Source organism: Microtus pennsylvanicus, chromosome 11, assembly GCF_037038515.1.
Source record: "Microtus pennsylvanicus isolate mMicPen1 chromosome 11, mMicPen1.hap1, whole genome shotgun sequence".
NCBI lineage: Eukaryota > Metazoa > Chordata > Mammalia > Rodentia > Cricetidae > Microtus > Microtus pennsylvanicus.
The window spans coordinates 103,249,171-103,277,158 of record NC_134589.1 but is presented as its reverse complement, the minus strand read 5'-3'; the positions used below and the strand labels follow the sequence as shown (position 1 = coordinate 103,277,158).

General features: G+C 44.7%; 1 protein-coding gene across 5 annotated transcripts in view; it reads right to left on the bottom strand.

Annotated features, from left to right (window-relative positions):
- Nde1 (nudE neurodevelopment protein 1) overlaps positions 1 to 27,988 on the bottom strand; it is a 37,306-nt gene that overhangs the window by 5,413 nt on the left and 3,905 nt on the right. For 3 of the 5 annotated variants that reach the window (XM_075942105.1, XM_075942107.1, XM_075942106.1), the window contains exons 1-6: positions 27,149 to 27,293; positions 23,181 to 23,304; positions 22,201 to 22,354; positions 17,596 to 17,744; positions 4,679 to 4,815; positions 1,839 to 2,018 (exon numbers count right to left, since the gene is read on the bottom strand). In XM_075942105.1, coding sequence (XP_075798220.1) covers positions 1,839 to 2,018; positions 4,679 to 4,815; positions 17,596 to 17,744; positions 22,201 to 22,354; positions 23,181 to 23,263 — 703 coding nt within the window. In that variant the 5' untranslated portion in view covers positions 23,264 to 23,304; positions 27,149 to 27,293. Of the gene's footprint in view, positions 1 to 1,838; positions 2,019 to 4,678; positions 4,816 to 17,595; positions 17,745 to 22,200; positions 22,355 to 23,180; positions 23,305 to 27,148; positions 27,295 to 27,988 lie in introns of those variants that run through there. The other 2 variants (XM_075942103.1, XM_075942104.1) reach the window with 2 other exon arrangements.

The following is a 27,988-nucleotide window of genomic DNA, read 5'->3' as shown; positions in this document are numbered from 1 at the left end:
CTATCTTCTAACCAATGAGGACCAAGCAGTTTCTTTTTATTTAACCAATGACCTTCCTCCATCACAACTGTAGGCCCCACTGAGACCAGCTGAGCCTGAACCAAACTCATCCCCAGTAGTTTGAACCCCAATAGGCTCCTATATTTGAATGCTTGGTCACCAGGGAGTAAAACTGTTTGAAGGGATTATAAGGATTAGGAGGTGTGGCCTTGTTGGAGGAAGTTTTCCTAGGTTTCAAAAGTCCATGCCAGGCCCAGTACCTCTACTTGTGGACCAGGAAGTGCCTGCCTGCCATCATGTTCTTTGCCATGATTAAAATGAACTAAATCTCTAAAACTGTAAGCAAGCCTCCAGTTAAGTACTTTCTTTTATAAGACTGCCTTAGTCATGGTGTCTACGCAGCAATAGAACAGCGATTAAGACACCAAGTGAGTCATGTGAACCCTGAAACACAGGAAACTGCTCTGGACTGGGACCCCAGAGGCCACACCAGTCTTCATCAGCAAGGCTCACACTGTGAACTGAGGCTTACACCCTTGAACCAGCCTACGTGGCTGTGAATCTCAACTCTGTCACTGATCTGTTAGGTAACATCGGGGACATTGGCATACACATCTGAAAGATGGGACTACCACCGGTACTGAGACTGTGAGGAGGCTCTGTGCAGCCCTGCTATGAAGTGTGGTAAACTGTGAGGAGGCTCTGTGTGGCCCTACTATGAAGTGTGGTAAACTGTGAGGAGGCTCTGTGTGGCCCTACTATGAAGGGTGGTAAACTGTGAGGAGGCTCTGTGTGGTCCTACTATGAAGTGTGGTAAACTGTGAGGAGGCTCTGTGTGGCCCTACTATGAAGTGTGGTAAACTGTGAGGAGGCTCTGTGTGGCCCTACTATGAAGTGTGGTAAACTGTGAGGAGGCTCTGTGTGGTCCTACTATGAAGGGTGGTAAACAAGATGTCGACCATATATGAGCATTTGCCTGATTCATCAGCCGAGAGGCGGGGGCAGAACTCAAAATTTTCAGTTTTAAGCACACCAATTACTTCGGGCCCATTTCTAAGTAGATCTATTGCAGAACTCCTCCTCCCCCTCATACGTATTTATTTATGAAATAGTCACTCACTATGTAGACCAGGCTAGCCTTGAACGTTCAATCCTATTGCTTCTGCCTCAAGAACACAGAGATTACAGATATGTACAATCATGTCCAACCCATGATGCTTTTAACTTTTATTTGTATGTGACTGGAGTGGTCAGCTAGGATGGACCCACATCCTTCTGTTCTTTACCACAGGATGTGTTACGCCCTGCATCACTCAAAACCCCCCTGTCATGTATCATAACAGCCTGCCCCACTGATCCCCACACAACTCCCTAACCCTGAGCTAGATCCACACCACCTTACCCAGGACCCACACTAGGTTCTCACCAGGACAAATCTTTCATTTATTCACTCATTCATTTTGAGTCAGGGTCTCTCTACAAAGCCCTAGCTAGGGCTGGAGAGATGGCTCAGAGGTTAAGAGCACTGACTGCTCTTCCAGAGGTCCTGAGTTCAATTCCCAGCAACCACATGGTGGCTCACAACCATCTGTACTGAGATCTGGCGCCCTCCTCTGGTGTGTGGGCATACATCGAGGCAGAATGTTGTGTACATAATAAATGAATAAATATTTTTTTTAAAAAAAGCCCTAGCTATCCTGAAATTCACTATGTAGACTGGCCTTGGACTCAGATCTCCACCTGCTTCTGCCTCTCAAGTACTGGGCTTAGAGGTCTGCATCACCATGTCTGGCCTCTTTGAATCAAGGAAAATTTTTCCCTTTGCCCCATCTCCTTACCACGTCTGAATATTCCTGGTGTGTTTAAACCAGAGCTGGGTCCTCGGTGAGCTATGGGAGTGGACGGCATAGAGCCTGTAGCCTGTACAGCCATGTCTGTCCTCTCGGTTTCCCCAGAGCCTGGCAAGGGTGTCCGGGGCTTGTCTTGCTTCTGCTGCACAGCCAATTCCTGCCGCAGATCTATGCCGGGAAAGGAGCCAGAATGTGAGCCCTCTCTTCTGGGTGAGGATGAAGCCAAAACAGGAGGGCTACAACCCAGAAATCAACCTTGAAACCCTGACTAGCGGGACACCCACATGTCCTCCTAACAGTTATACAAAACAACACACTTCCTTTCTGCAGGATACAGAAGAACATGAAACGATGGTACATGCTTCACCATGCTAATGCTCAGAAAGACTTCACATTGAGGTGCAGACAGAATCCCGGGGGAAACTACCCACTCTCCACCCCCCAGGGCCCTTCCCTCTGGAACATGTGACCAAGTTTTGGTTTTTTTTTCTGTGTGCTGTTGTTTTTTCTTTTCTTTTTGAAACTTGGGAACAGTTTTATTCGACTTTAAAAGAGAAACCCAAGCAGGCAAGCTTGAAATCTTAGCAGCTACCAGAAGGAAGTTAAGAGAAAAGGAAGAGAGAAAGCCACATCTTTGAGTCAGACTAGTGTACTCAGCAATGGCGGGGAGTGAGGAGGTACAAGGGAAAGTAATTCAGAAAGTAGGGTAAACCGTGGAGCAGCAGACTGTAGGACCCAGCCCTGACAAGCTCAACAGAGGCCCAAGTCTCAGTAGTTTACCCTAAGGCAATACCTGATTTCAAAAAAGGCCACAAACTGTGACCACCCACGCATCACCCAGGAACAGACCATCCAAAGGAAATTCCTAACGTTCCAACCATAGTAGATAGGACCACCTGCCAGCACTTAACCCTGGCATTTCACCAAGACACCCCTAGACAAATGTCAGCCAATCAGGAGTCCTGAACCTTAGAAATCCTTTACCCCCACCTTTGCTACTATAAAAACCTAACCCCAACTGAGCTGGGGGTTGGTCTCCATCACTCCAACATGTTGAACACATGGAGAGACCGAGTTTGCAAGCGTGTGTAAGAATAAAAGCTCTTTGCTTTTACACTCAGGACTCGGTCTCCTAGTTGGTTTCTGTGATTTGGGCATAACACAGATGACTGTCTTTCTGCTAAGTATCCAGGACGGGCTCAAATACTTGATCCTCCTGAGTCAGCCTCCTGAGCACTAGACTCCGTGTGTCCACCCAACCTTTGCATAGTTCACATATGCTGTGAGCTCCTATTGCGTGTAATGCAAGTGACTTTAGGAAGCATTAGCCATGGATATGCCACTTCCTGCCTCTGACTAATTCCCTCCCCTTCCGTGAAGGGTCTGGCCCATCTTTCCCAAGACAACATGTCTACCAATGCCCACTCATTTTAATAACTGTTTAACACTCCACAAAATAAATTCCTATGATTTATTGGCATCTCATTAGTGATGGCTCTTACCTGTTTGGACCAGATGTGCTTCAGATTTCAGCGCTCTTTAAATTTTGTGATTTGATTGACTTTACCAATCAAGAATTTTCCCATCCAGGGCTTTTTTGCTTGGTTGTTTATGGTTTGTTTTTTGTTTTTGTTTTTATTTTGCTTTATTTTGTTTTTGAGACAGGGTCTCTGAAGAACAGGCTGGTCTTGAATTTGCTATAAAGCCATGGATGACCTTAAATAACTGATTCTCCTCCCTAGTGAAGGGATCACAGGTTTGCACCAACATGCCCAGCTCCACTAAGTACTCCTAATGGAATCCAACATGTTCTGAAATCTAAAACTATTTAAACTTGACTGTTACTTTTTTCTTCTTTTTTTTAAATTTATTTTTTTATGTATACAGTGTTTTGCCTGCATGTATGCCTACAGACCAGAAGAGGGCACCATATCTCATTATAGATGGTTGTGAGCCACCATGTAGTTGCTGGGAATTCAACTCAAGACCTCTAGAAGAGCAGCCAGTGCTCTTAACCGATGAGCCATGTCTCCAGCCCTGACTACTGCTTTTAAAACCTTACCTAGTAACTACACCATTGAAAATCAAATTTTTGAAGAAAGAAAGAAAGAAAGAAAGAAAGAAAGAAAGAAAGAAAGAAAGAAAGAGGAAGAGGAAAAGAAAGGAAGAACGGACAGGCATGATGATGCAAACCTTTAATACTAGTACTCAGGAGCCAGAAGCAGGTAGACTTTTATGAGTTCAAGGTCAGCCTGGTCTACAAAAGGAGTTCCAAGACAGCCATGGCTATTACACAGTAAACCCTGTCTTGAAAAACAAAAATAAATAATAAACAAGAAATTAGGACTTGGAACAAAGTCTCTTAAGCACTCAGCTTAGATGGATCACCAGTGAAGTTCTCATTAGTGTGAAAACTTCATGCCTGGAACAACAGTCAAAAGTTGGCCAGCAATATAATGGCATTTTTATCCCCTAAGAAACCCTTGTGTTTCTGCCAGGCCTCAAGCCTGCCTGGTATGGGTGGGATCATTCCGGAACCAAGGGGTCATTTCTGAACCAAGGAGGACAAACCCAAGAACAAAGCTGGATCTGTCAACCCCAAGGCTTTTCCTGAAACCATGAGGTTTCTGAGTCATCCCAGGAATCCCCATCAGCAGCTGACAATTCGGAGTACCCATCCTGGCAAGCTGCGCCTCTGCTCTGTGAGGCCCAGTTATGTACAGAACAGATCCAGATTAACTGGAAAGGCAGTGCTAGGCAAAGACAAGGACAGTATTGTCTTGGATGGAGCGGTACCGTGCTGGAAGAAGACAGGGAAAGTCTCTGACCTCTTGCTTCATCCTTCAACCTCTGCACGGATTCTAGAAGATTCTCCTTCTCATCCAGCTCACTCTCCAGGAAGGCATTTCTTTCGATTGCTTGATTCAAGCGCTGCTCAAAGTCTTCCAGAGACATGATTGTGGCTCTGGGTAAAAGAAACACAAAGTTATCCAAGATAGCAATGGCAGCATGTGTTGGTATCTGCAGGCCTGGAAAATGTGACAAAAGGCACGCCTGGGCGGTCCTAAATACCACAGGCCTGGTCAAGTCAGCTACCTGGGCCTCAAGTTCTTCACCAACAAAATATGGGATCATTAGAGCTGAGAACAAGTTGTCTTGTGGGTCAGGTCTAATGATTTCCATATGGCCCTTAGTGATGATCTAAGGCCCTGTCCGTAGCGCCACATGCTCTGGCCCATCATTGACAGCAACCAGCTCTAGCTTGTCTAGGAATGCTAATTAAAGTCAAGAAAGTGTTACTGTAGATGTGGCAGTCACTAAGTGCTTGAGCATCTATATGAGCTAAGATCCCCCAACACCCACACAAAAAGCTGGGTACACAGCATGAGCCTATTATCCCAGTATCAGGAGGTTTTCTAGCCATCCAGCCAGCCTATCCAGAATAGGGAGCTCTAGATTCACCTAGAGACCCTGTCTCAAAAATACGACGGGTGACTGAGAATACCTGCTGCTGACCTCTGCCACCCTGCCTCTATGTGCACACACTTGTGATGAGAAAAACCAAAGCTTCCAAAGCTCTGGGCATTCGGTCCCCCATCCAGTTGCTCCCCAACAGACACTGCTTTGTGAACAGGGTAGGTATTTCACTAGAACACAGTGATAAATGGTGGTAAATGCACCAAGAAGGGCTGTAACTTCAAAACAACAATAAGAAGAATCCATTCAGTGTTTAACTCAGGCCCAGAACTTTCTCTGAATCTGTTTCCTCACACAGAAAGCAGGGGCAGTAAACACATCTCTGTGATGTGAGGCAGGAGTAAAGTGGTCTAAACAGTAAACCATGGGCTTTTAAAGCTCATGTTGACACTTTTTTTTTCTTTTTTTTTTTTTGGTTTCACAAGACAGGATTTCTCTGTAGCTTTGGAGACTATCCTGGAATTAGCTCTGTAGACCAGAGCTCTGGCCTCGAACTCACAGTGATCCACCTGCTTCTGCTTCTGGAGTGCTGGGATTAAAGGTGTGCGCCACCACCACCCGGTTCATGATGGCACTTTAAGGCATCTGGGGAGCTGTAGTGCAACTGCATTTTCTGTGGTAGGAAGCAGGTTTGGAATCCTCCGTGTAAGCTGGGGTCTTCAACTGTAGTGGAAGGCTGAATTTGTTAACTTATTCAACATTCCCTATTAACATCATGTTAGAGGGGCTGGAGAGATGGCTCAGAGGTTAAGAGCACTGGTAGCTCTTCCAGAGGACCTGAGTTCAATTTCCAGCAACCACATGGTGGCTCACAACCATCTGTAATGAGATCTGGTGCTCTCTTCTGGTATGGAGGTGTACAGGCAGAAGGAACACTTATATATAATAAGTAAATAAATTAAAAAAATAAAACAAAACAAAGCATCATGTTAGTACCTGTTCGTTCAGGTTACCTAAGGTGCCTATCTAGTGACAAGAGGAAAGCATTCAATTAGAGAATAGGGATCTAGATGGAGGACATGAATGCTTCTGGGAAAACAAATGTGTGCTCAAGACTCAGGAGGCCCAAGAGGTAAAGACACTGGTCCCCTAGGCTAGGGAGATGGTTCAATAGTTAAAGCAACTGCTACATGTACAAGGACCGGAGTTGGGATCCTGAGATGCCATATAAATACCAGGTGAGCATGGTGGCACCTGGCGCCTTCTCCTGGCAAGTGTAATTTTCTTTTGTTTGTTTGTTAGAAGGAGACAGACTTGAAAGACCAATGGTAAAGAATCATTACAGGTAGGAAGCTCACACCTCTCTATGAAGTCTCAAAAACAAAACAGGTCAGGTGTAATGATATATCTTTGTAATCCTAACACTTGGGAAGCTAACACATGAAGGTTACAAGTTCAAGGCTAGCCTGGACTAAATAAAGAAACCCTGTCTCAATCCCTGCCCCTCCCAAACTAGGAAAAAAACAATAAAAACATATGCCAAGTGTCTTATGTATTTGCCTTCCTCTGCCTTCTGAGTGCTGGGATAAAGGTATGTGCCATCACACCTAATTCAAGCCAAGTGTTTTAAAAGACTAGAGAACAAAAGGCCCTCCTAACTGTGACTGTCTTGAATACCCAAAAGTCAAATAACCCATGCACACTAACTAAAGCACACATCAGACAAAACCAAAAGAAACTCCAGATACGTTAGACTCATGTCAAAGACAAACAGATGAAAGTCTCTTAGAAGCAATGAAAATACCCACACAAATCCAGTTTCAACATACTAGGTACAAATTTTGAATTCTAACACTCAGGAGGTAGAGGCAGAAGGACCAGAATCTCAAGGCTATCCTTGGCCATGGAGTGGGTACAAGGCCATCTAGGCTACATGAAACTCTGTCTACTGTCCCCAAAACTCTAACTTCAAAATGTGTAAACTAGTGTGAGATGTAGTTCGTGGTAGAGCACTTGCCCAGTGTGCTTTTTGTTTGTTTGTTTTGTTTTTGTTTTATTTCGAGACAGGGCTTCTCTGTAGCCTTGAAGCCTGTCCTGGAACTAGTTCTTGTAGACCAGACTGGCCTTGAACTCAGAGATCCACCTTGGTTCTGGATTTGATTCCAAATACTGAATTAGAAGAGAAAAAAAGAGGGAGGAAGGGAGGGAAATAGGTAATGTGGGAGTGTCATATATCAATCTGTTGATTTGATTGGTTAAGCAATAAAGAAACTGCTTGGCCCTGATAGGTTAAAACATAGGTGTGAGGAGTAAACAGAACAGAATGCTGGGAGGAAGAGGAAGTGAGCTCAGAGAGACGCCATGCTCCCCTCTCCCGGGCGGACGCGAGAGCTCTGCTCTCTGAGGCACACGTGATGAAGCTCCGACCCAGGATGGACGTAGGCTAGAATCTTCCCGGTAAGCGCACCTCAGTGCTACACATTATTAGAAATGGGCTAGTCCAGGTGCGAGAGTTAGCCGAGAAGAGGCTAGATATAATGGGCCAAGCAGTGTTTAAAAGAATACAATGTCCGTGTAATTATTTCGGGGCATAAGCTAGCCATGCGGCCGCGGTGCTGGGGATGCAGCCCCGCCGCTCCTATTACTACAAATAGGCTGAGAGAAAAAGAAAGAGAATGTAGCTCAGAAAATGAATACCATAGCTATAGGTCTTCTAGAATTCAAAGCTGAGCTGAACCCACTTCTCATCTATTTGGCAGGAATTCTAAGCCTAATAATCACTGTGTTAAGGAGGCAAATTGGAAAACGAGGATTTGGTAAAGAGCCACTGGGAATATAAACTGGTCCTATCCAAGTCACATAGGCGTGTGTCCTCAGACAGGACCCCACTGCTCGGGTACACATCATAGGAGGTTGTTTATCACAGGGGCACTGATCAGTAAAGACATGCAGTCCCAAGAGCCTGGATAAGTCAGTCACCAATGTCAGCCTCAGTAGATGAACAAGGGTGTTTTGTTGTCCTTCAATAGACAGATATCTTCAGCGCCCATTGTTAAGTGAAAAAGCAAGATGTTCAACTCTGAGTACAAAGTGTTCTGTTATGGGGGACTGGAGGTGGAGGAATAACAATGCCTTTTGTTTTATTCTATCAGCCTATGTTAATTATACATAAAGATTTCTTTATAACATTTCCATACATGAACATCATTTTGATCATGTTTGCCATGACCACTCATTACCCTATTCTGTCCCCCACTCCCTCCTGTGTTATTCCATTGTTTTTATGTCTTTAGCGTGTGTGACCCAATGAGCCGATGTGATTGCTTCTAGGAGCATGTATATCGCAGAGTGCTGCCTCGCTGAAGGGAAGCCTCAGCTGTAGCCATTAACTACCTGTCAATCTTTGGGAAGGCGAAGAGGTCTCATGAGCCCCTGACACTTTCATGACAGAGTATTTGGTTTTTGTTTGTTTGAATTTCCATTAAAAACAAATAAACAAACAAAAACTCCTAGAGATAGCTCAGCAGTTAAGACTATATACCACACTGCTCCCGCAGAGGACCCCCATTCAGTTCCCAGGACCCATGTCAGGTGGCTCACAAACTCCAGCTCCAGAGGATCCATACCTCTGACATCCATTGACACCTACATATACATATACAGAGATACAATTAAAATCTTTTTTAAAGGGTCTGTAGAGATCACTCGGTGTTTAAAAGCACTGCTTGCTCTTCCAGAAGACCAGGGTTCAATTCCCAGAACCCACATGGCAACTCAGAATTTCTGCAAATCTAATTTTAGGAGATCAATGCCCTCTCCTGACCTCTATAAGCACTGTAACAAGGTGCACAAAAAAGTTTTAAACCTCTTAAAAATTCAAAGAAACTGGGCTGGAGAGATGGCTCAGCGATTAAGAGCGCTGGCTGCTCTTCCAAAGGTCCTGAGTTCAATTCCCAGCAACCACATGGTGGCTCACAACCATCTGTAATGAGGTTTGGTGCCCTCTTCTGGCCTTCAGGCATACATGCAGACAGAATATTGTATAATAAACAAATAAGTATTTTAAAAAAAAATTCAAAGAAACAAGCCAGGCATGGTGGCACATGCCTTTAATCCCAGCACCCCAGAGGCAGAGAAATCCTGTCCTGAAAACAAAACAAAAGAGAAAAGAAAGAAAAACAAAACAAACAAACAAACAAAAAAACTATCTTGGCTAGTGAGGATAATTCAGTGGTTAAAAGTGCTAAAGTACTTGCTGTTCTTGCAAAGAACTGAGTTTGGTTCCCAGCACCAACAGCAGGCAGCTGACCCTCTCCTGTGACCCCCAGCTCCAGGGGATTTGAAGCCTTTTCTGGTTTTTGCAGGTAACCACACACAGGTGCATTAATACATACACATAATTAAGGATAATAAGACGGGGCTGGAAGATGACTCAGTGGTTAAGAGCACTGACTGTTCTCCCAGAGGTCCCGGGTTCAATTCCCAGCATCTACATGCAGCTCACAACTGTCTCTAACTACAGTTCCAGGGACCTAACACCCTTACACAGACAAAAAACACCAATGCACAATAAAGAAATAATTTAAAAAAAATAAGACTAAGTCTGGGAATTCTCTACTCCCTCCTGTATTAGTTTTGAACTGTGCAAATGTACTAACTTCTTGGAAAACTGCATTATTTATTTATTGATCGATTGATTGGTTAATTTTTCAAGATAGGGTTTCTCTGTGTAGCCTGGGCTATCCTGGAACTCGACTAGACCAGACTGGCCTCAAACTCACAGAGATCCACCTGCCTCTGCCTCTCGTGCTGGATTAAAGGTGAGCACCACCACCGTCCAGCATGGAAACCGCATTACTGGTCCCAATTTCCATCTGTCCCTTCACCCAAACCCTTGCTGAAGCCTCACTGTGGGTGGAATATACTCAGTGTGACCAAGTGATTTATTTGCTTTTGATCAAGGATGTCTGTGTTTCAGAATGTGGCTTCACAGACTGTCTTAGTTAGGGCTACTACTACTGTGTAATCGCCATGACCAAAGCAGTTTAGAGAGGAAGGGCCGATTTGGCATACATTTCCACATCACTGTTCATCGCTAAAGAAAGCTGGGGCAGGAACTCAAGCAAGGCAGGATCCTGAAGGCAGGAGCTGATGCGGAGGTCAAGGAGGAGATCTGCTTACAGGCTTGTTTCCCACAACTTGCTCAGCCTGCTTTCTTATAGGACCTAGGACCAGCAGGTCAAAGATGGCCCCACCCACATGGGCTAGGACCTCCCCACCATTAAGAAAATGCCCTACCGGCTTGCCTACAGCCTTTTTGGAGGTATTTTCTTAACTGAGGCTCCCTCTTCTCAAATGATTCTCACTTGTGTCAAGCTGACATAAAACTATCCAAGACACATACCACAAACTATAGACTGAACCAAATACAAATCCACAAATGGCGGAGTTTCTGGCCCGTGGCGCTGGGTCCGAGTCCTTGGGGCGCCCGGGAGGGCTGCAGTTCCTTTGTTTCTGTGGCCTGCCTGCACCAAGCAGGGTTGGCGCTTTGTTTGCGAGCTGCCCAACCAGCACGGAGGCCTGATCTCTCGGCGCCAGGAGAGCCAACATTGGGGAGGCCGCATTGGGTAGGCAAGAGGACCTGATCCAGTAAAAGAAGATCCATAAGGGAGCATTTGGAAGAAGAGATGGGCAGACGCCAAGGCAAGAATTCGCCCAACAAGCTGAAAAGCAACATGAAGCCACCAGAAACCAGCGACCTCACAACGGAAGGACATGATGAAGACCTTAATCAAGAAGGAGAAAAGATTGACTTCATGAAAGTGATTGACGCCCTTAAACAGCATGTAAAAAACGCCCTTAGAGAAATGGATGAGAAGTATAACAGAAAGTTTGAAGAATTGAATAAATCAGTAAATGATACCCTAGAAAACCAAGGAAAAACAATCAAACAGATAATGGAAACAGTTCAAGACTTGAAAACTGAAATGGAGGCAAAGAAGAAAACACAAACAGAGGGCCGGCTGGACATGGAAAATCTAGGTAAACGAATAGAGACTAAAGAAACAAGCATAACCAGCAGAATACAAGAGATAGAAGAAAGACTCTCAGATTCTGAAGATACCATAGAGAAAATAAACACACTGATCAAAGAAAACAGCAAGTCCAACAAACTCTCATCACAAAACATTCAGGAAATATGGGACACAATAAAAAGACCAAACCTAAGAATAATAGGAGTAGAAGAAGGAGAAGTGCAGCTCAATGGTCCAGAAAATATATTTAATAAAATTATAGAAGAAAACTTTCCCAACCTAAAGAAAGATATACCTATGAAGGTGCAAGAAGCATACAGAACACCAAATAGGCTGGATCAAAAAAAAACATCCCCTCGCCATATAATTATCAAAACACAGAGCATACAGAATTAGAAAAAAATATTAAGAGCGGCAAAGCAAAAAGGCCAAATTACTTACAAAGGTAAACCTATCAGACTTACACCTGACTTCTCCATGGAAACCATGAAAGCCAGAAGGTCCTGGATAGATGTACTGCAGAAACTGAGAGACCATGGATGCAAGCCCAGATTACTATACCCAGCCAAGCTTTCGTTCACGATAAATGGAGAAAATAAAATTTTCCAGGATAAAAACAAATTTAAACAATACGCAGCCACAAATCCAGCCTTACAGAAAGTAATTGAAGGAAAATCACTAACCAAGGGGTCCAACAATGGCCACAATAACTCAGACATCTAGAGACACTTCACCAACACAAATCAAAGAAGGCAAACACACAAACTCTACGACTAAAAAAAATGACCGGAGTTAACAACCACTGGTCATTAATATCACTTAATGTCAATGGACTCAACTCACCTATAAAAGGCACAGGCTAAGAGATTGGATAAGAAAACAGGATCCAACATTCTGCTGTTTACAAGAAACACACCTCAACCACAAAGGCAGGCACCTACTCAGAGTAAAGGGCTGGGAAAAGGCCTATCAAGCAAATGGACCTAAGAAACAAGCAGGTGTGGCCATACTAATCTCTAACAAAGTTGACTTCAAACTTAAATCAATCAGAAGAGATGGAGAGGGGCATTTTATATTCATAACAGGAACAGTTCATCAGGATGAAGTCTCAATCCTGAACATCTATGCCCCTAATATAAAAGCACCCACGTACATAAAAGAAACATTGCTAAAATTCAAGGCAGCCATCAAACCGCACACACTAATAGTAGACTTCAACACTCCTCTCTCACCAATGGACAGGTCAATCAGACAGAAACCTAACAGAGAAATAAGAGAATTAATGGAGGTAATGAAGCAAATGGACTTAACAGACATCTATAGAACATTCCACCCAAATAGGAAAGAATATACCTTCTTCTCTGCAGTTCATGGAACCTTCTCGAAAATCGACCACATAGTCGGTAACAAAGCAAACATCCACAGTTACAAAAAAATATTAGTAACCACCTGTGTCTTATCAGATCACCATGGATTAAAGTTAGAATTCAACAACAATGCTACCCCCAGAAAGCCTACAAAGTCATGGAAACTGAACAGCCAACTACTGAACCATCCCTGGATTAAGGAGAAAATAAAGAAAGAAATTAAAGTCTTCCTGGAATTCAATGAAAATAAAGAAACAACATACTCAAACTTATGGGACACTATGAAAGCAGTCCTAAGAGGAAAGTTCATAGCACTAAGTGCCCACTTAAAGAAAACAGAGAAAGCTCACATTGGAGACTTAAGAGCCCACCTGAAAGCTCTAGAAAAAAAAGAAGCAGACTCACCTAGGAGGAGTAGCAGACTGGAAATAATCAAACTGAGGGCTGAAATCAACAAAATAGAAACACAGAGAATAATCCAAAGAATCAATGAAACAAAAAGCTGGTTCCTGGAGAAAATCAACAAGATTGACAAACCCCTATCCAAACTAATCAAACGGCAGAGAGAGAATTTGCAAATTAATAAGATCAGAAATGAAAAGGGGGACATAACCACAGACACAGAGGAAATTCAGAGAATCATTAGATCTTACTACAAAAGCCTATATGCCACAAAACTGGAAAATGTAAAGGAAATGGATACTTTTTTAGATAAATATCATTTACCAAAGTTAAATCAGGACCAGGTGAACAATGTAAATAGACCTGTTAGTCACGAAGAATTAGAAGAGGTTATCAAAAACCTCCCTACCAAAAAAAGCCCAAGACCAGATGGTTTCAATGTGGAATTCTACCAGAACTTCCAAGAAGACCTAACACCTATACTCCTTAATGTATTTCACAATATAGAAACAGAAGAGTCACTGCCAAATTCCTTTTATGAAGCTACAGTTACTCTGATACCAAAACCGCACAAAGACTCAACCAAGAAAGAGAATTACAAACCAATCTCACTCATGAACATCGATGCAAAAATCCTCAACAAAATACTGGCAAACCGAATCCAAGCACACATTAGAAAAATTATCCATATTATGATCAAGTAGGCTTCATCCCAGGGATGCAGGGCTGGTTCAACATACGAAAATCTAGCAATGTAATCCATCATATAAATAAACTGAAAGAAAAAAACCATATGATCGTTTCATTAGATGCTGAAAAACCATTTGACAAAATTCAACATCCCTTTATGATAAAAGTATAGGAGAGATTAGGGATACAAGGGTCATACCTAAATATAATAAAAGCTATTTACAGCAAGCCGACAGCTAACATCAAATTAAATGGAGAGAAACTCAAAGCCATCCCATTAAACTCAGGAACACGACAAGGCTGTCCACTCTCACCATACCTCTTCAATATAGTGCTTGAAGTTCTAGCAATAGCAATAAGACAACATAAGGGGATCAAGGGGATTCGAATTGGAAAGGAAGAAGTTAAACTTTCGTTATTTGCAGATGATATGATAGTGTACATAGCGACCCCAAAAACTCCACCAAAGAACTTTTACAGCTGATAAACAGCTTTAGTAATGTGGCAGGATACAAGATCAACTCCAAAAAATCAGTCGCCCTCTTATACTCAAAGGATATGGAAGCAGAGAGGGAAATCAGAGAAGCTTCACCTTTCACGATAGCCACAAACAGCATAAAATATCTTGGGGTAACTCTAACCAAAGAAGTGACAAGAACTATTTGACAAGAACTTTAAGGCATTGAAGAAAGAAACTGAGGAGTATACCAGAAAATGGAAGGACCTCCCTTGCTCTTGGATTGGGAGGATCAACATAGTAAAAATGGCAATTCTACCAAAGGCAATTTATAGATTCAATGCAATCCCCATCAAGGTCCCATCAAAATTCTTCACAGATCTTGAGAGGACAATAATCAACTTTATATGGAAAAACAAAAAACCCAGGATAGCCAAAACAATCCTATACAATAAAGGATTGTCTGGAGGCATTACCATCCCTGACTTCAAACTCTATTACAGAGCTACAGTGATGAAAACAGTGTGGTACTGGCATAAAAACAGAGAAGTCGACCAATGGAATCGTATAGAAGACCCGAATTTTAACCCACAAACCTATGAACGCCTCATTTTTGATAAAGGAGGCAAAAGTATACAATGGAAGAAAGAAAGCATCTTCAACAAATGGTGCTGGCATAAATGGATGTCAACCTGCAGAAGAATGAAAATAGACCCATATCTATCACCGTGCACAAAACTCAAGTCCAAATGGATTAAAGACCTCAATATCGGTACAAACACACTGAACCTGATAGAAGAGAAAGTGGGAAGTACCCTACAACAGATGGCCACAGGAGATCGCTTCCTATGTGTAACCCCAACAGCTCAGACATTAAGGGCAACATTGAATAAATGGGACCTACTAAAACTGAGAAGCTTCTGTAAAGCAAAGGACAGTGTCACCAAGACAAAAAGGCAACCTACTGACTGGGAGAAGATCTTCACCAACCCCACAACAGACAAAGGTCTGATCTCCAAAATATATAGAGAACTCAGGAAACTAGACTTTAAAATGCTAATTAACCCAATTAAAAAATGGGGCACTGACCTGAACAGAGAATTCTCAGCAGAGGAAGTTCAAATGGCCAAAAGACACTTAAGGTCATGCTCAACCTCCTTAGCGATCAGGGAAATGCAAATCAAAACAACTTTGAGATATCATCTTACACCTGTCAGAATGGCTAAAATAAAAAACTCCAATGATAGCCTTTGCTGGAGAGGCTGTGGAGGAAGGGGTACCCTCATCCATTGCTGGTGGGAATGCAATCTTGTGCAACCACTTTGGAAATCAGTGTTTCGGTTTCTCAGGAAATTCGGGATCAACCTACCCCTGGACCCAGCAATACCATTCCTGGGAATATACCCAAGAGATGCCGTATCATATGACAAGAGCATTTGTTCAACTATGTTCATAGCAGTATTATTTGTAATAGCCAGAACCTGGAAACAACCTAGATGCCCTTCAATGGAAGAATGGATGAAGAAAGTGTAGAATATCTACACATTAGAGTACTATGCTGCGGTAAAAAACAATGACTTCTCGAATTTTGCATGCAAATGGATGGAAATAGAAAACACTATCCTGAGTGAGGTAACCCAGACCCAAAAAGATGAATATGGGATGTACTCACTCATAATTGGTTTCTAGCCATAAATAAGGGACACGGAGCCTACAATTGGTGATCCTAAAGAAGCTAAGTAAGAAGGTGAACCAAAGGAAAAACATATAGTTATCCTCTTGGCTATGGGAAGTAGACAAAGTTGCCGGGGAGAAAATTGAGATCTTGGGGGTGGGGTGGGATGGGGGTAAGGGGAGATGGGGAGAGAAAGGGGAGAAGGGGAGGAAGGGGGGAACTTGGGGAAAAAGGAGGATTGGGATAAAGGAAGGTTGGATAGGGGAGCACGGAAGCACAAATCTTAGTTAAGGGAGCCACCTTAGGGTTGGCAAGAAACTTGAACCTAGAGTGGCTCCCAGGTGCCCAAGCCGAGGTCCCCAGTTAATTCCTTGGGTAGCTGGGGATAAGGAACCTGAAATGACCCTATCCTATAGCAATACTGACGAATATCTTGCATATCATCATAGAACCTTCATCTGGTGATGGATGGAGATAGAGACAGAGACCCACACTGGAGCACTGGACTGAGCTCCCAAGGTCCCAATGAGGAGCAGAAGGAGGGAGAACATGAGCAAAGAAGTCGGGACCACGAGGGGTGCACCCACCCACTGAGACAGTGGAGCTGATCTATTGGGAGCTCACCAAGGCCAGCTGGACTGTGACTGAAAAAGCATGGGATAAAACTGAACTCTCTGAACATGGCGAACAATGAGAGCTGATGAGACACCAAGGACAATGGCAAGGGGTTTGATCCTACGTAATGTGCTGGCTTTGTGGGAGCCTAGCCAGTTTGGATGTTCACCTTCCTAGATATGGACGGAGGGGGGAGGACCTAGGACTTACCACAGGGCAGGGAACCCTGACTGCTCTTTGGACTGGAGAGGGAGGGGGAAAGGAGTGGGGGGAGGGGGAGAAGGGTGGGAGGAGGGAGAGAAGGTTGGGAGGAGGGGGAGGGAAATGGGAGGCTGGGAGGAGGTGGAAACTTGTTTTTTTTTCTCATTTTCTCAATAAAAAAAAAGATTTAAAAAACAAAAACAAATCCACAAATGGATGCCAGGATTAATAAGAAATTAACATGCAATGGAACTGAGTTTAATACCCTAGGGGAAAAGATGAAAGGTCGAATAAACTGAAGAAAACCAAACTGGACTGGCACTGTGTTCTAACCATAAGGAGAAATAAGTAGGCATAATAAAGGTGAAAAGCAGCAGGTGGCGCACGCCTTTAATCCCAGCACTTGGGAGGCGGAGGCAGACAAATCTCTGTGAATCTGAGGCTAGCCTGGTCTACAAAGTGAGTTCCAGGACAGCCAGAGCACAAAGCCAGAGCAGACAGAGAAACCCTGTCTCAAATAAACAGATAAATAAGTAAGGAGACCCTGAGTCTAAGATGGAAGGTAAGAACCTCGAATACTCAAGGCTGTCCTTTGGCACACATGGATGCACACACGCATTCAAGAATGGAGGCAAAGAAAAAGACATTTTCAGGTAAGCAAAAGTCCTACCGCACCCTATAAAAAACCCCAAGGGTAGTCTTTCAAGCTGAAGGAGGAAGAAGAGAACAGACAGAAACTCACATCTTCAGGAAGGTGGGAAGACACCAGAAACAGTAAACATGCTCCATCTTGCCCAAGCGATTAGGGCTTTGTTTTGCTCACCACCAAGGTCATCACACTCAATTCCGTACTTGTTGCCTCGCAGACCTTTCCTTGCCTACCTACCGTTTGGCTCTCTCCAGGTCATCATTGGCTTGTTCCAATTCCCGGATATATTTCTGCAATTGATCTTTAATGGCTTTCGTCTGAGCCAGATCATCCTCCAAGGCTGAGATCTGCCGGTAGCCTTCTGAATGTTGCATTTCAAACTTCTCCTGCAGGACAGAATGGAAGCCAGGTCGGTGACTGACGCCTCTGACAAACCATGTTTACACCCAGTACAACAAATGTGGGACGGTATTCCTTGACAGCGCCATCTATCTGCAGAAGACATTTGATGGCTTCAGGCACTGAAAATAAGTTCTTCCCCCTCCTCCCACTTTAGCAACAATATCTTATCTTCTTTGTCTAGTGTGTACCAAACTGGTCAAACCAGCTAAGTACCCAAGAAGCGAAGGACAGTCTTGTCCCGATCTTCCTGCCTCCACCTCCCAAGTGCTAGGGCTATAGGCATGAGCTTCCACGCCCAGTTATGCAGTGCTGGGGATTAAACCCAGGGCTTCATGTGTGCTAGGTGATGGTTCTCAGTCTACAAAGAGGCACATCCTCAACATGACCCCAACATCCTAAGGAATATTTCTCCCTTCATTTTCAGTTCCCTGAGTTATGCTTCACACCACTCCTGCAAGGCTGCTTTATGCTTCCTCCCCCAACCTCCCCTACTCAGTCAACAGAATCTTCTTTCCTCAGACCTGAAATTTCAGGTGAGAAGCAGTTGTCCTATTGGTGTGATGAAATACCACAGCCAAAGCAACTTGGGGAGGAAAGGGTTTATTTGATCACTATTCATCATCAAAAGAGGTCAGGACAATAACTAAAACAGGGCAGGAACCTGGAGGAGGAGCTGAGGCAGAGATCATGGAGGAGTGCTGCATACTGGCTTGCTCCTCATAAGGCTTGCTCAGTCTGTACATTTTTTTTCAAGACAGGGTTTCTCTGTGTAGCTTTGGAACTCGCTGTAGTCCTGGAGCTCACCCTGTAGACCAGGCTGGCCTCGAACTCACAGGATCTGCCTGCGTCTGTCTCCCGAGTGCTGGGATTAAAGGCACGCGCCACCATTGTCGGGCTAAGTCTGTGTTTTATAGAACCTAGAACCTGTCCAGTGCTGGCACCACTCACAATGGGCTGAGCCCTCCTCCATCATTCGCTCATTAAAAAATACCCTACAGTCAGATCTTATAGTGACATTTTCTTGAGATTCCCTCCTTTCAGATGACTCTAGCTTGTATCAAGGTGACATAAAACTAGCTGGGACTACATAAAATGGTGGGAGTAAGTGACAGTCATTCAAAGTCTGTACGTCCTGACTTTCCCAAGCACGTGCCTGCTAATCCTCTTAGCACTTACCATCCTGTCCTCTCTCACCCGGTCCCTTCAGTGCCCAACAACCCTCATTCAAGGTGTCCACAGCCAAAGGAAGCCGCGTGTACTTGCCCAGGCCTCAGCTACAATTCAAAATGGCCCTGCTTTACACACGAGCACTGTACTTGAGGAACGTAGCAGGAATGGTATCGGTTGCGTGTACCTCCGAAAAGGAGACATCGGATACTTAGTGTGACAACCATCCTAACCCTTTGATCCACGACACTCCCTAGTGTAAGGGAGGGAAGCTCAGTACTTTCCAAGACCAAGGACTAGTCAGGGTCACACCTTACAGGTTAGCTCGTGCTGACTGTGCACCCGGCCTTTGGGCTGGTATGTGTTAACTTACCTGATCCTACATGAGAGATATGGAAACTAAGCTTGCCTGGCCCAAGGTTGAGCTGCAACAAATAACTTAGCCAAGATCAGGGCCACTAGGGCATGTACTGTTAAAGCAAGAAGAATACCAAGCAATTTCCATGCAGGCCACTAAGAAAGTAGAGAGAGAGAGAGGGAGAGGGGAAGAGAGAGAGAGAGAGAGAGAGAGAGAGAGGAGAGAGAGAGAGAGAGACTGAGACTAGTTCCTCTTCCTGACTAGATTCAAGAAACAAAACTGTTATGAGAATCAGTCGGACATGCCAGGAAATGACATCATGGTGCCCATGCCTGAGAGAGGGATGAGGTCACAAAAGAATGACCAAAGTGTCTGTTAAATGACTTGCAAGATGACATGAAGGAAGAGCCTTAACATCCTAAGGCTGCTGGGGTCTCCTGGCAAGGATCAGAGAGCAAGTATCTACATTTTAAACAAAAAGAAACTGGATCCTAGATCATTTACCTTGATCCCAGGAAGATGTGGAGACTCGGATCCTCTGCCTGCACAGATTCCAACAGCTTGAATTTGGGACATGGAAACTGCTGCCTCACTGAGCTTTCATCTGAGATTTACTGTGAAAAGCTGTCAGCTGATGGAGGCCTCGGTAAGTGTTGTTTGATGCCTCACAGGCAGCAGCTGACACACCTGCCGTAGGTGTGCAGGCTTTCTCCACAGTATTTCCCTCAGTCTGTGTGCTGAGCCTCATGCCTCTGGCCAGAAGAGGTTTTCTGCGAGCTCAAGGTTCTGCCTTGAAGCATACAATTACTCAGTAACTGAAGAGTGTGTATGCAGCCCTATGGAAGGTCTCTTATGGTTCCCTGAGCCACAAACCTTTCTCCCCACAGCCTCCAGCCCTGGGGCCCCTTCAATGTGAGAATTCCTCATGCCTGTTTCAAGGGTCAAATGAAAATACTTCCAGGGCCAACAAGAAATTTGGACTCTTGGGGCTGGAGAGATGGCTCAGAGGTTAAGAGCATTGACTGTTCTTCCAAAGGTCCTGAGTTCAATTCCCAGCAACCACATGGTGGTTCACAACCATCTGTAATGAGGTCTGGTGCCCTCTTCTGGCCTTCAGGCATACACACAGACAGAATATCATATACATAATAGATAAATATTAAAAAAAAAAAAAGAAATTTGGACTCTGCATAGGACAAGGAGCAAGAGACAGTCCTTGGTATCAGGATACAGTGACCAGGACAGGCTGGGCTCACCCATTCACTGGTGTGGACAATGGAGACCTTATGATGCCAGGTCTCCATCTCTCAAAGGAAATTAGAAATCCTAATTTTTCTGAGACGCTTCAAAAATTTTAGCTCTTGGTAATAATATGTGTATATTACTTATTAATTATGCATACAGTGTTCTGCCTGCATGACAGAAGAGGGCACCAGATCTCATTCCAGATGGTTGTGAGCCATCATGTGGTTATTGGGAATTGAACTCAGGACCTCTGGAAGAATAGTCAGTGGTCTTAACCTCTGAGCCATCTTTCCAGCCCCTTTAAATACATAATTTTAAACTTTGAAACTGAGCTGTGGAGATAGCAACTGCTGCTAAGCTTGATGACCTGAGCTAGATCCCTGGGACCCACACGATGGAAGGAGAGAACTACTCCCTGGATACAGAGGCCAGAGAACAACTTGCAGGCCTCAGCTCTCTCCCTCCACCACGTGAATCGCAGGAATCAAACTCAGGGCATCAGGCTTGGTGGCAGGCACCTTTACCAGCTGAACCATCTCGATAGCTCAGAAGTATTTTTGACTGTCCCACACTCAGAAGTTAGGAGTGCTATTTGTTTCTGGACGATGAAAGCCAGAAGCATTTCTCACTGTCTTACAGTATAAAGCTTGGCCCCTTACAACAATGTCCAGTCTTAAGCAACATAGTGCCTGCCTCCTCTTTATCTGAGAGGACACATTCCAAGACATTCTGCAGCATCCTCCAAAACATTAGACACCACCAAATCCTATATATGCTTTGTTATTCCCATGTTTGCCATGTTTTCCTATAAAGCTTAACTTACAAACTAAAAAATTAACAATAGCCAGGTGATGGTGGTGGTGCACCCCTTTAATCGCAGCACTTAGGAGACAAAGGCAGACAGATCAGTGAGTTCAAAGCCAGCCTAGTCTACAGAGTGAGTTCCAGAACAGTCAGCACTACACAGAGAAACCCTGTCTCAAACAAAAAAGTTAACAATTACAAAATAGAATGATTATAACATTACACCATAATAAAAGTTATTTAAAATGTATAAATTGTTTATGTCTGTATTTCCCATTTAATATTTTTGGATGTTGTTTGGTCACTGGTAACTAAAACCATAAAAACAAAACCACAGACAAGGGGTCCAAGCAGAACTACTGCAGTGCCCAGTTAATAAACTGGCTTATGACAGGCATGGTCCAAGAGAATGTTCTACAAGATGATATTTTGTGATTCATGTGTCCAGAAGGGAAACCCATGAGCCACAAGTGGCATTTGACCTGTGGCCAGTGATAGTAGAAGAATTATTTTTTTACTTGTCCACTCTCAGCTACACAGTAAGTTGAGGGTTGGTCATAGCCTGGGCTACCTGACTGAGTCAAGAATCTGCAATTCTAATGACACTGTAGCCTCTGATAAGTTCTCCTTACCATGTGCCTTGTGAAATCAGTACAGACCACCACCAAGAAGGGTTGTAGGCCATGTGTGTGACTTGCTTTTCACCAATTTCCACCCCCTGTGACAAGAAATGTGCAATAACCACAGACACCTGACAGGATTCCAGGAGGGAGTGGCCTGGTTACAATCACTTCACCCTCTAAGACTGCCTCTTCAGCCATGCAACAGACATTCCTATCTGTAGACATGTCTCCTGTGCTCCTCACCCTCACAGTCTCCAACTCCATTCGAAGGCGGTTATTCTCTGACAGGAGGTCCCGGTTCCTGGTCTCAGTTTGCTGCAGCTGAGTCTCCAATTCAGCTTCATATTCCCGGCTTCCTTCCTGGAATTCTCGGAGCTCCTCCTGTGTATTTTCGGCCCTGTAGTAGGATTGCAAATAAATTTATCACAGAATGATGCTGGGTATTTGTGCTGCAGCAGCGTGTGTGGATCAAGACTTTATTCAGGCACTGTTATTCCCATTTTATGGACAAGAAGATAGGTGATTAGAGCTGAAATTGAAGCACACAACTATAATTTTAGCATTCAGGAGGCAGAGACAAGAGGCTCAAGAATTCAAGGTTAGCCTGAACTGCATAGTGCTAAACCCAACACACACACACACACACACACACACACACACACACACAACACACACACCACTCTTAGACATGTACACTGAAACACCAGCTCCAAATTTTAAAATGAGCCTACCCTTTTCCAATTATATTTTATGTGTATGAGTGTCTTGTCTGCATGCCTGGTGCTCAAGGAGGTCAGAAGAAGGTATGAGATCCCCTGAAACTGGAGTTAAGGATGGTTGTGAAGCACCATGTGGGCGCTGGGAACTAAGCCTAGATCCTCTGCAAGAACAAGTGCTCTTAACCCTGAGCCATCTCAAGGCGCAGGTAAATCTTCTCCCCTACAAAAAACCTGACATCTAGGAATAGATAAAAAGACCCATCCAGAAACCACAATGAGATGTTAGGATGGTTAGGCTCCTCAGGTATTTGTGGTTTAAATCCCAACTCTGCCTCTCCCAGCTGACTGTCTGCCTTCCCTAAGGCTCAGGGGCCTCTGTAGAGCAAGGTGATCCTAGTTTCTTCATGGGTCAGTAATGTCAGCTTCAGACATCATGAGAGACCTATAGAAGAGGCAGCCACCATCCTCCCAGGAGGAATTAGTGAGGGGCACAGAAGTACTGACCTCTGCTTGTAGGTCATGGCCAGGTCTCTCCAATAGTTTGCTTCTTCCTCCTCTGATCCAAAAGTCTTTCCCGAGTCCTCCATGGTAGAAAGGGCAAGAGCTCACTCTCCCTGTGACATGATGTCTGGAGAAAAGTTTAGAAATCATTAGTGACTTCTGGGTAAACAGACAGTCTTTAATTAAAAAAAAAAATTAAAGTTTAAAAGCCCTGAACTTCATATTAGATCAAATGGGAGGGGGTGCTTTCTCAAAAACTAAAGCTAAATAAAAAGTAGGTCCTACCTCTAGTTACAGCCCAGGGCTTATGTGTATGTTCCCACATTTACTGCCTAGTATAAGACCCTCAGTTCCAAATAAGATATTATCTATATTCCTGTTCCTCTCGATGAGACTTTGGGGGGGAAGAAGATGCAAATTACATGTAAATTACTACAAAGCCCTCAGTGAGCACAGGGACAGAGCTCTGCCCAGGAGGTGACCTACAACAAATGGGTAGGTGTGCAGAGTATACCCTGTTGAGTTTGGACATAGGTGTGTCCCTGAGAAGCCACCAGCAGCACTGTGATATGCATTCCTGCAGTATCTGAGAACTCAGAGTGCAAAATCCAACCTGGAAGTCAAGGCTGAGTTCCTAAAAAGTTGACCCCTGAGTACCTGTGAAATGGGAAAGTGATAAGCATTGTACTCCTGACCCAACACTCAGGAAGCAGGGGCAAGAAGGCTGCAAGTTCAAGGCCAGCCTGGGACTCTGTTTCAAAGAAAACCAGAATAGGAAAGTAGGAGGAGGAGAAAAAAGGACCCTGAATACATAGGTACTAGAGAAGTAGCTAGACTTGGGGGGGGTGGGGGTAGGTGAGGAAGTCCAGGAAGGCTGACAGCAGAGGAGGGGAAAGAGTAGTGCCGATGAAAACCCAGGGGCTAAAACCCACAGGAGACTTTTCAAACCCATTAACAAATTTACTGCCCACTGTATGTGGTGGTAGACTCCTGTAATCCCAACAACTGAGAAGCTGAGGCAGGAAGATGGAGAGATCCTAAGCTAACCTGGGCCACAGAGAAAGACACCAGAAAGAGGGAAGAAAAAAAAGGAGAGAAACAGAGGATTGCTTGGCTGCCACATGGAGCCACTGGGGCACTGAGGATACTGACAGGTGGACTCTCCAACTCACAAGTTCAGCCTGGTGGTACGGCTGGCTGCGGGGGCCCAGGTGTAAAATGGGGATCTTCTGCAACGATCCAGAAAAAGAAAAAAAAAAGAAGTCAGAATAAGGGTGAAGAGAAGAAGAGTCCAGGATCCTAAGAAAGCAACAGGAGTCTGGTGCAGCGGTGCCATTTGGGAGACCAGGAAAGGAGGTCTGCAGCCCAAGTCAGAGGTTTGAAATCAACCTGGACAACACAGTGAGACCTAGTAAAAGGGGGAGAGAGGGCTCAGTGGGCACGAGGACCTGTGTTTCAACCCCAACACTCATGTAAAAAGCTAGGCTATACCCCCAGTGCTGAAGGGTTGTGTGGTAGAAACAGGAGGATCCTCAGAGCATGCTGGCCAGTCAGTCTAGCCGAATCAGTGAGCTCAGATTCACTGAGAGACCATGTTTCAAAAAAGAAGGTGGAGACTGAATTGGCCCTAGTAAATCACAAAGCAAAAGCAAAACCAAAACAAGACATGAAAGTTCAATGATCAAGAGAGAGTGTAGGGGTGAGTATGACACTTGTATAAAATTATCAAAAAAGCAAGTGGAGGGTGACCATGGCTTTAATCCCAGCACTTGGGAGCAGAGGCAGATCTTTGAGTTCGAGGCCAGCTTGGTCTACAGAGCGAGTTCCAGGACAATACAGAGAAATTCAGGGATACACAGAGATACCCTGTCTCAAAACAAACAAACAAACAACAGAAACGCTGAAAGGGAGAGGCAGGGACGAGAAAGGAGCCAAATATTCACACATAAACCTGCATGATGATGGTACAGTGTGCACTTACAGAAGAGAGGTCATTGTCGCAAAACACACCAAGAGTCAGTAGACCTAGCTTGTCTTCAAGCTCTTCAAGTACGGAGACATGCAAGGACATGTCCTCACCATTCTCTAACATGGAGAACTATCAGCAGACAACTGGAAAACGGTGGTGCCGTTAAATAGGAACTATATACACTGCAGTAGAAGGGCAGTCTCCTCTGCAACAGGGACAGACAGTGCCAGAGCGCGGCGAGAACGGGCACTGCGCTAGCATACTTGTACCTGACACACTTCCTTACGATGGTCTTTTTGGTAAAAAGAAACTAAAAAAAAAAAAATACAATTTACAATAAACATTGTGAACTCAAGTTTCCATAAGAGAGGAAGTCAGGCTGGCTGCACCTTGTTACAGATTCTACAAACCAAATAACTGAACTTCAAAATAATGTAAAATTAAATGTTGCAGATCAGAGCCGAATTATCTTGTGCTATTTTCAGCACCTTTGAAAGCTATTCACTGCCCATCCCAGTATCTGACTTGTAGCAAACCTAAAACTTGTTCTAAGCAGACCTCCAGTAGCTTCCACTGGAGGAAGTTTCCCTGCTGTGACCCTAGCACTGAATTTGGTAAACACCTTAACTTTTTACTTTATTTGTTCAGTAAGATCTCAAGTAACCAAGAGTAACCGAATCTGTGCTGTGGGGCCACTGTCATTTATACTGGGTTCTAGAAAAACTGTATTATTCTATTGAGGTGAGAACTGTGTTTTTGAGCTGAAAATTGGTTGCATCTGAAATTTTAAAAGGGTTACACTTGGTAGGCTAAGGATGTAGTTCAGAAATTGAGCCCTGCCTGAATGCACTCTCCGTAGGGGGTGGGGAGGAGCTTATATTTGAATAAGAATAAAAACAGAGTAACTGTTGTTTGGAGGTCATTTTATTCTACTGATCAAGGTGCCAAGGAATCTTCCAACGGTGGTCTGAGCCCCCTCCGTGTCTTTTCAAACTTTTCAAACATTTCTTTAACATCCACAGAGAGTTGGGCTATATCCCAAGCTTCTCCATCCTCCGGTGCAACCCTAGTGCAGGCTGTAGAGGTTCACAGTGGGAAATGCCCTCTGAAGGAACGGGGCTTTAATCTCACTAGACTCACAAATTCTACGGCAGAACACCCTTTGGAAGAAAAAACAATATCTACAAGATATCTACAAGAAAGCAAACTGTTATCCAAGTAGAGGTAAAATATAAAAATCGGAGACCCCTACGACTTCAAGGGGGTTGGTTGGCCACAGATATTTAACTCCATATGGAATGCTGTAAAAGGAATTACTTAAATCTCAAAGCTGCTTGAATACCAGTGTGTAGGGGAGGAGTGGTGCATGCTCAGATAACCTTAGGTTTGGAGAGTAGTTTGTGTCAGACTCCCAGTCCTAAGAGGTTATCCTAGCACACAATACACAAAACAGCAGGCAGCGAAAATTACAAACCTCCTCCCTGCCTCAAAAGACTTCTTTATCAGGGAAGTTTAGGAAGGTTCCGGGTAAAAAGCAGGAGCATGCACAGCCTGGCACAAAACCGAGATGACTTGGTGAAAAGATAAAGTCGCTCCGGAGTCATCCCACGACCTCAAAAAAGTTAGAGAGCTGGACCAACATCCAAGGTGTGGGGTAAGCACTCTCACCCTTTATCGGATAAAGTTTATCCGATCCAAAGTGATGTCTACAGAAATATGAAACGTCCGGAGGCCGAGACCCAAGAGGCACTGTGGGGGAAGTTGGACACAGGCTGGTACCCGTGCGACAGCAGTTGGGGACCCAGCGACTGTGGGATTGAAGGGGCTGGCGAAGCGCCGGGCTTGAGGAAGGGAAGGGGCGGGCAGAAGAGGAACAGAGTTGGCCAGGGCGAGCGGCGGAGCTCACGGATGGAAGGAGGAAAGCTGGGGGTCAGGTTTGGGGGACGCGTCCGCCGAGTGCTGCGGACGTGGGAGGCCCCGGCCGCAACCTGGCTTCACTTACCCCGCCCGGGCGACGACGATCCCGGCTAGGCGCGGGCCAGCAGGGCCCGACCGCGGTCCCAGCCCCGTCCGCACCTTGCTGCCCGCGTCTCCCATTGGCTGCCGCGCCCGGGACGCGTCTGGCTCGGCCAATCAGCGCCGAGAAGCGAGGTTTGGAAACTTTTTCCCCCTAGGCCGGGGCGCGCCAAGCTGCGGTGGGGCCGGGCGGGAGGGGGCGCGGGAGGTGCGGGCTGCTGGCCCGGAAGACGGGTGTGGAGAGGGCGTGCAGGCGGCTCTGTGCACGCGGTGCCACGCACCCAGGAACACCCGCACGCCTCTCCATTACACTGGTGGCATTTATCCGCTCTTGCTCTTGCCCAAGAAGAGACAAAGGTGCAGTTGGTCGAAGAACCCCTGGCTTTAGGAGTACCTGGTATCGGGTTTCACTTGAAAGCGCCCTACCCAAGTCCAGAAATGCTATATATACTAGCGTACTGAGACAAAACTGGCATAGAAAACACCAAACTTTCGCCCAGCCCACAGGGCCCTTGTTCGTCCCACAATTTTACACCCTAAATAGAATCTTTAACAATAACTTCTTAAACAGTTTAATTTAGTGTAAAAGAACTTGTCTTTGAATTGTATCCCTCCCCCTTATTAACTGTGAGATATTGGGACAAGATATTTAATTGCTCGTGGATAAAAAAGGTTTTGCTCATGGCTAAACAAGTTGTAAAACAATTGTGGGGTGCTTTGTAAATAGTAAGTACAATATGTTATTTAGTTAAACGACCATGCGTCTCAGGCACAATGCTAAGTTTTTTTGTGGGGAGATGACGGTGGCGCTGGTCTTTTGAGCCTG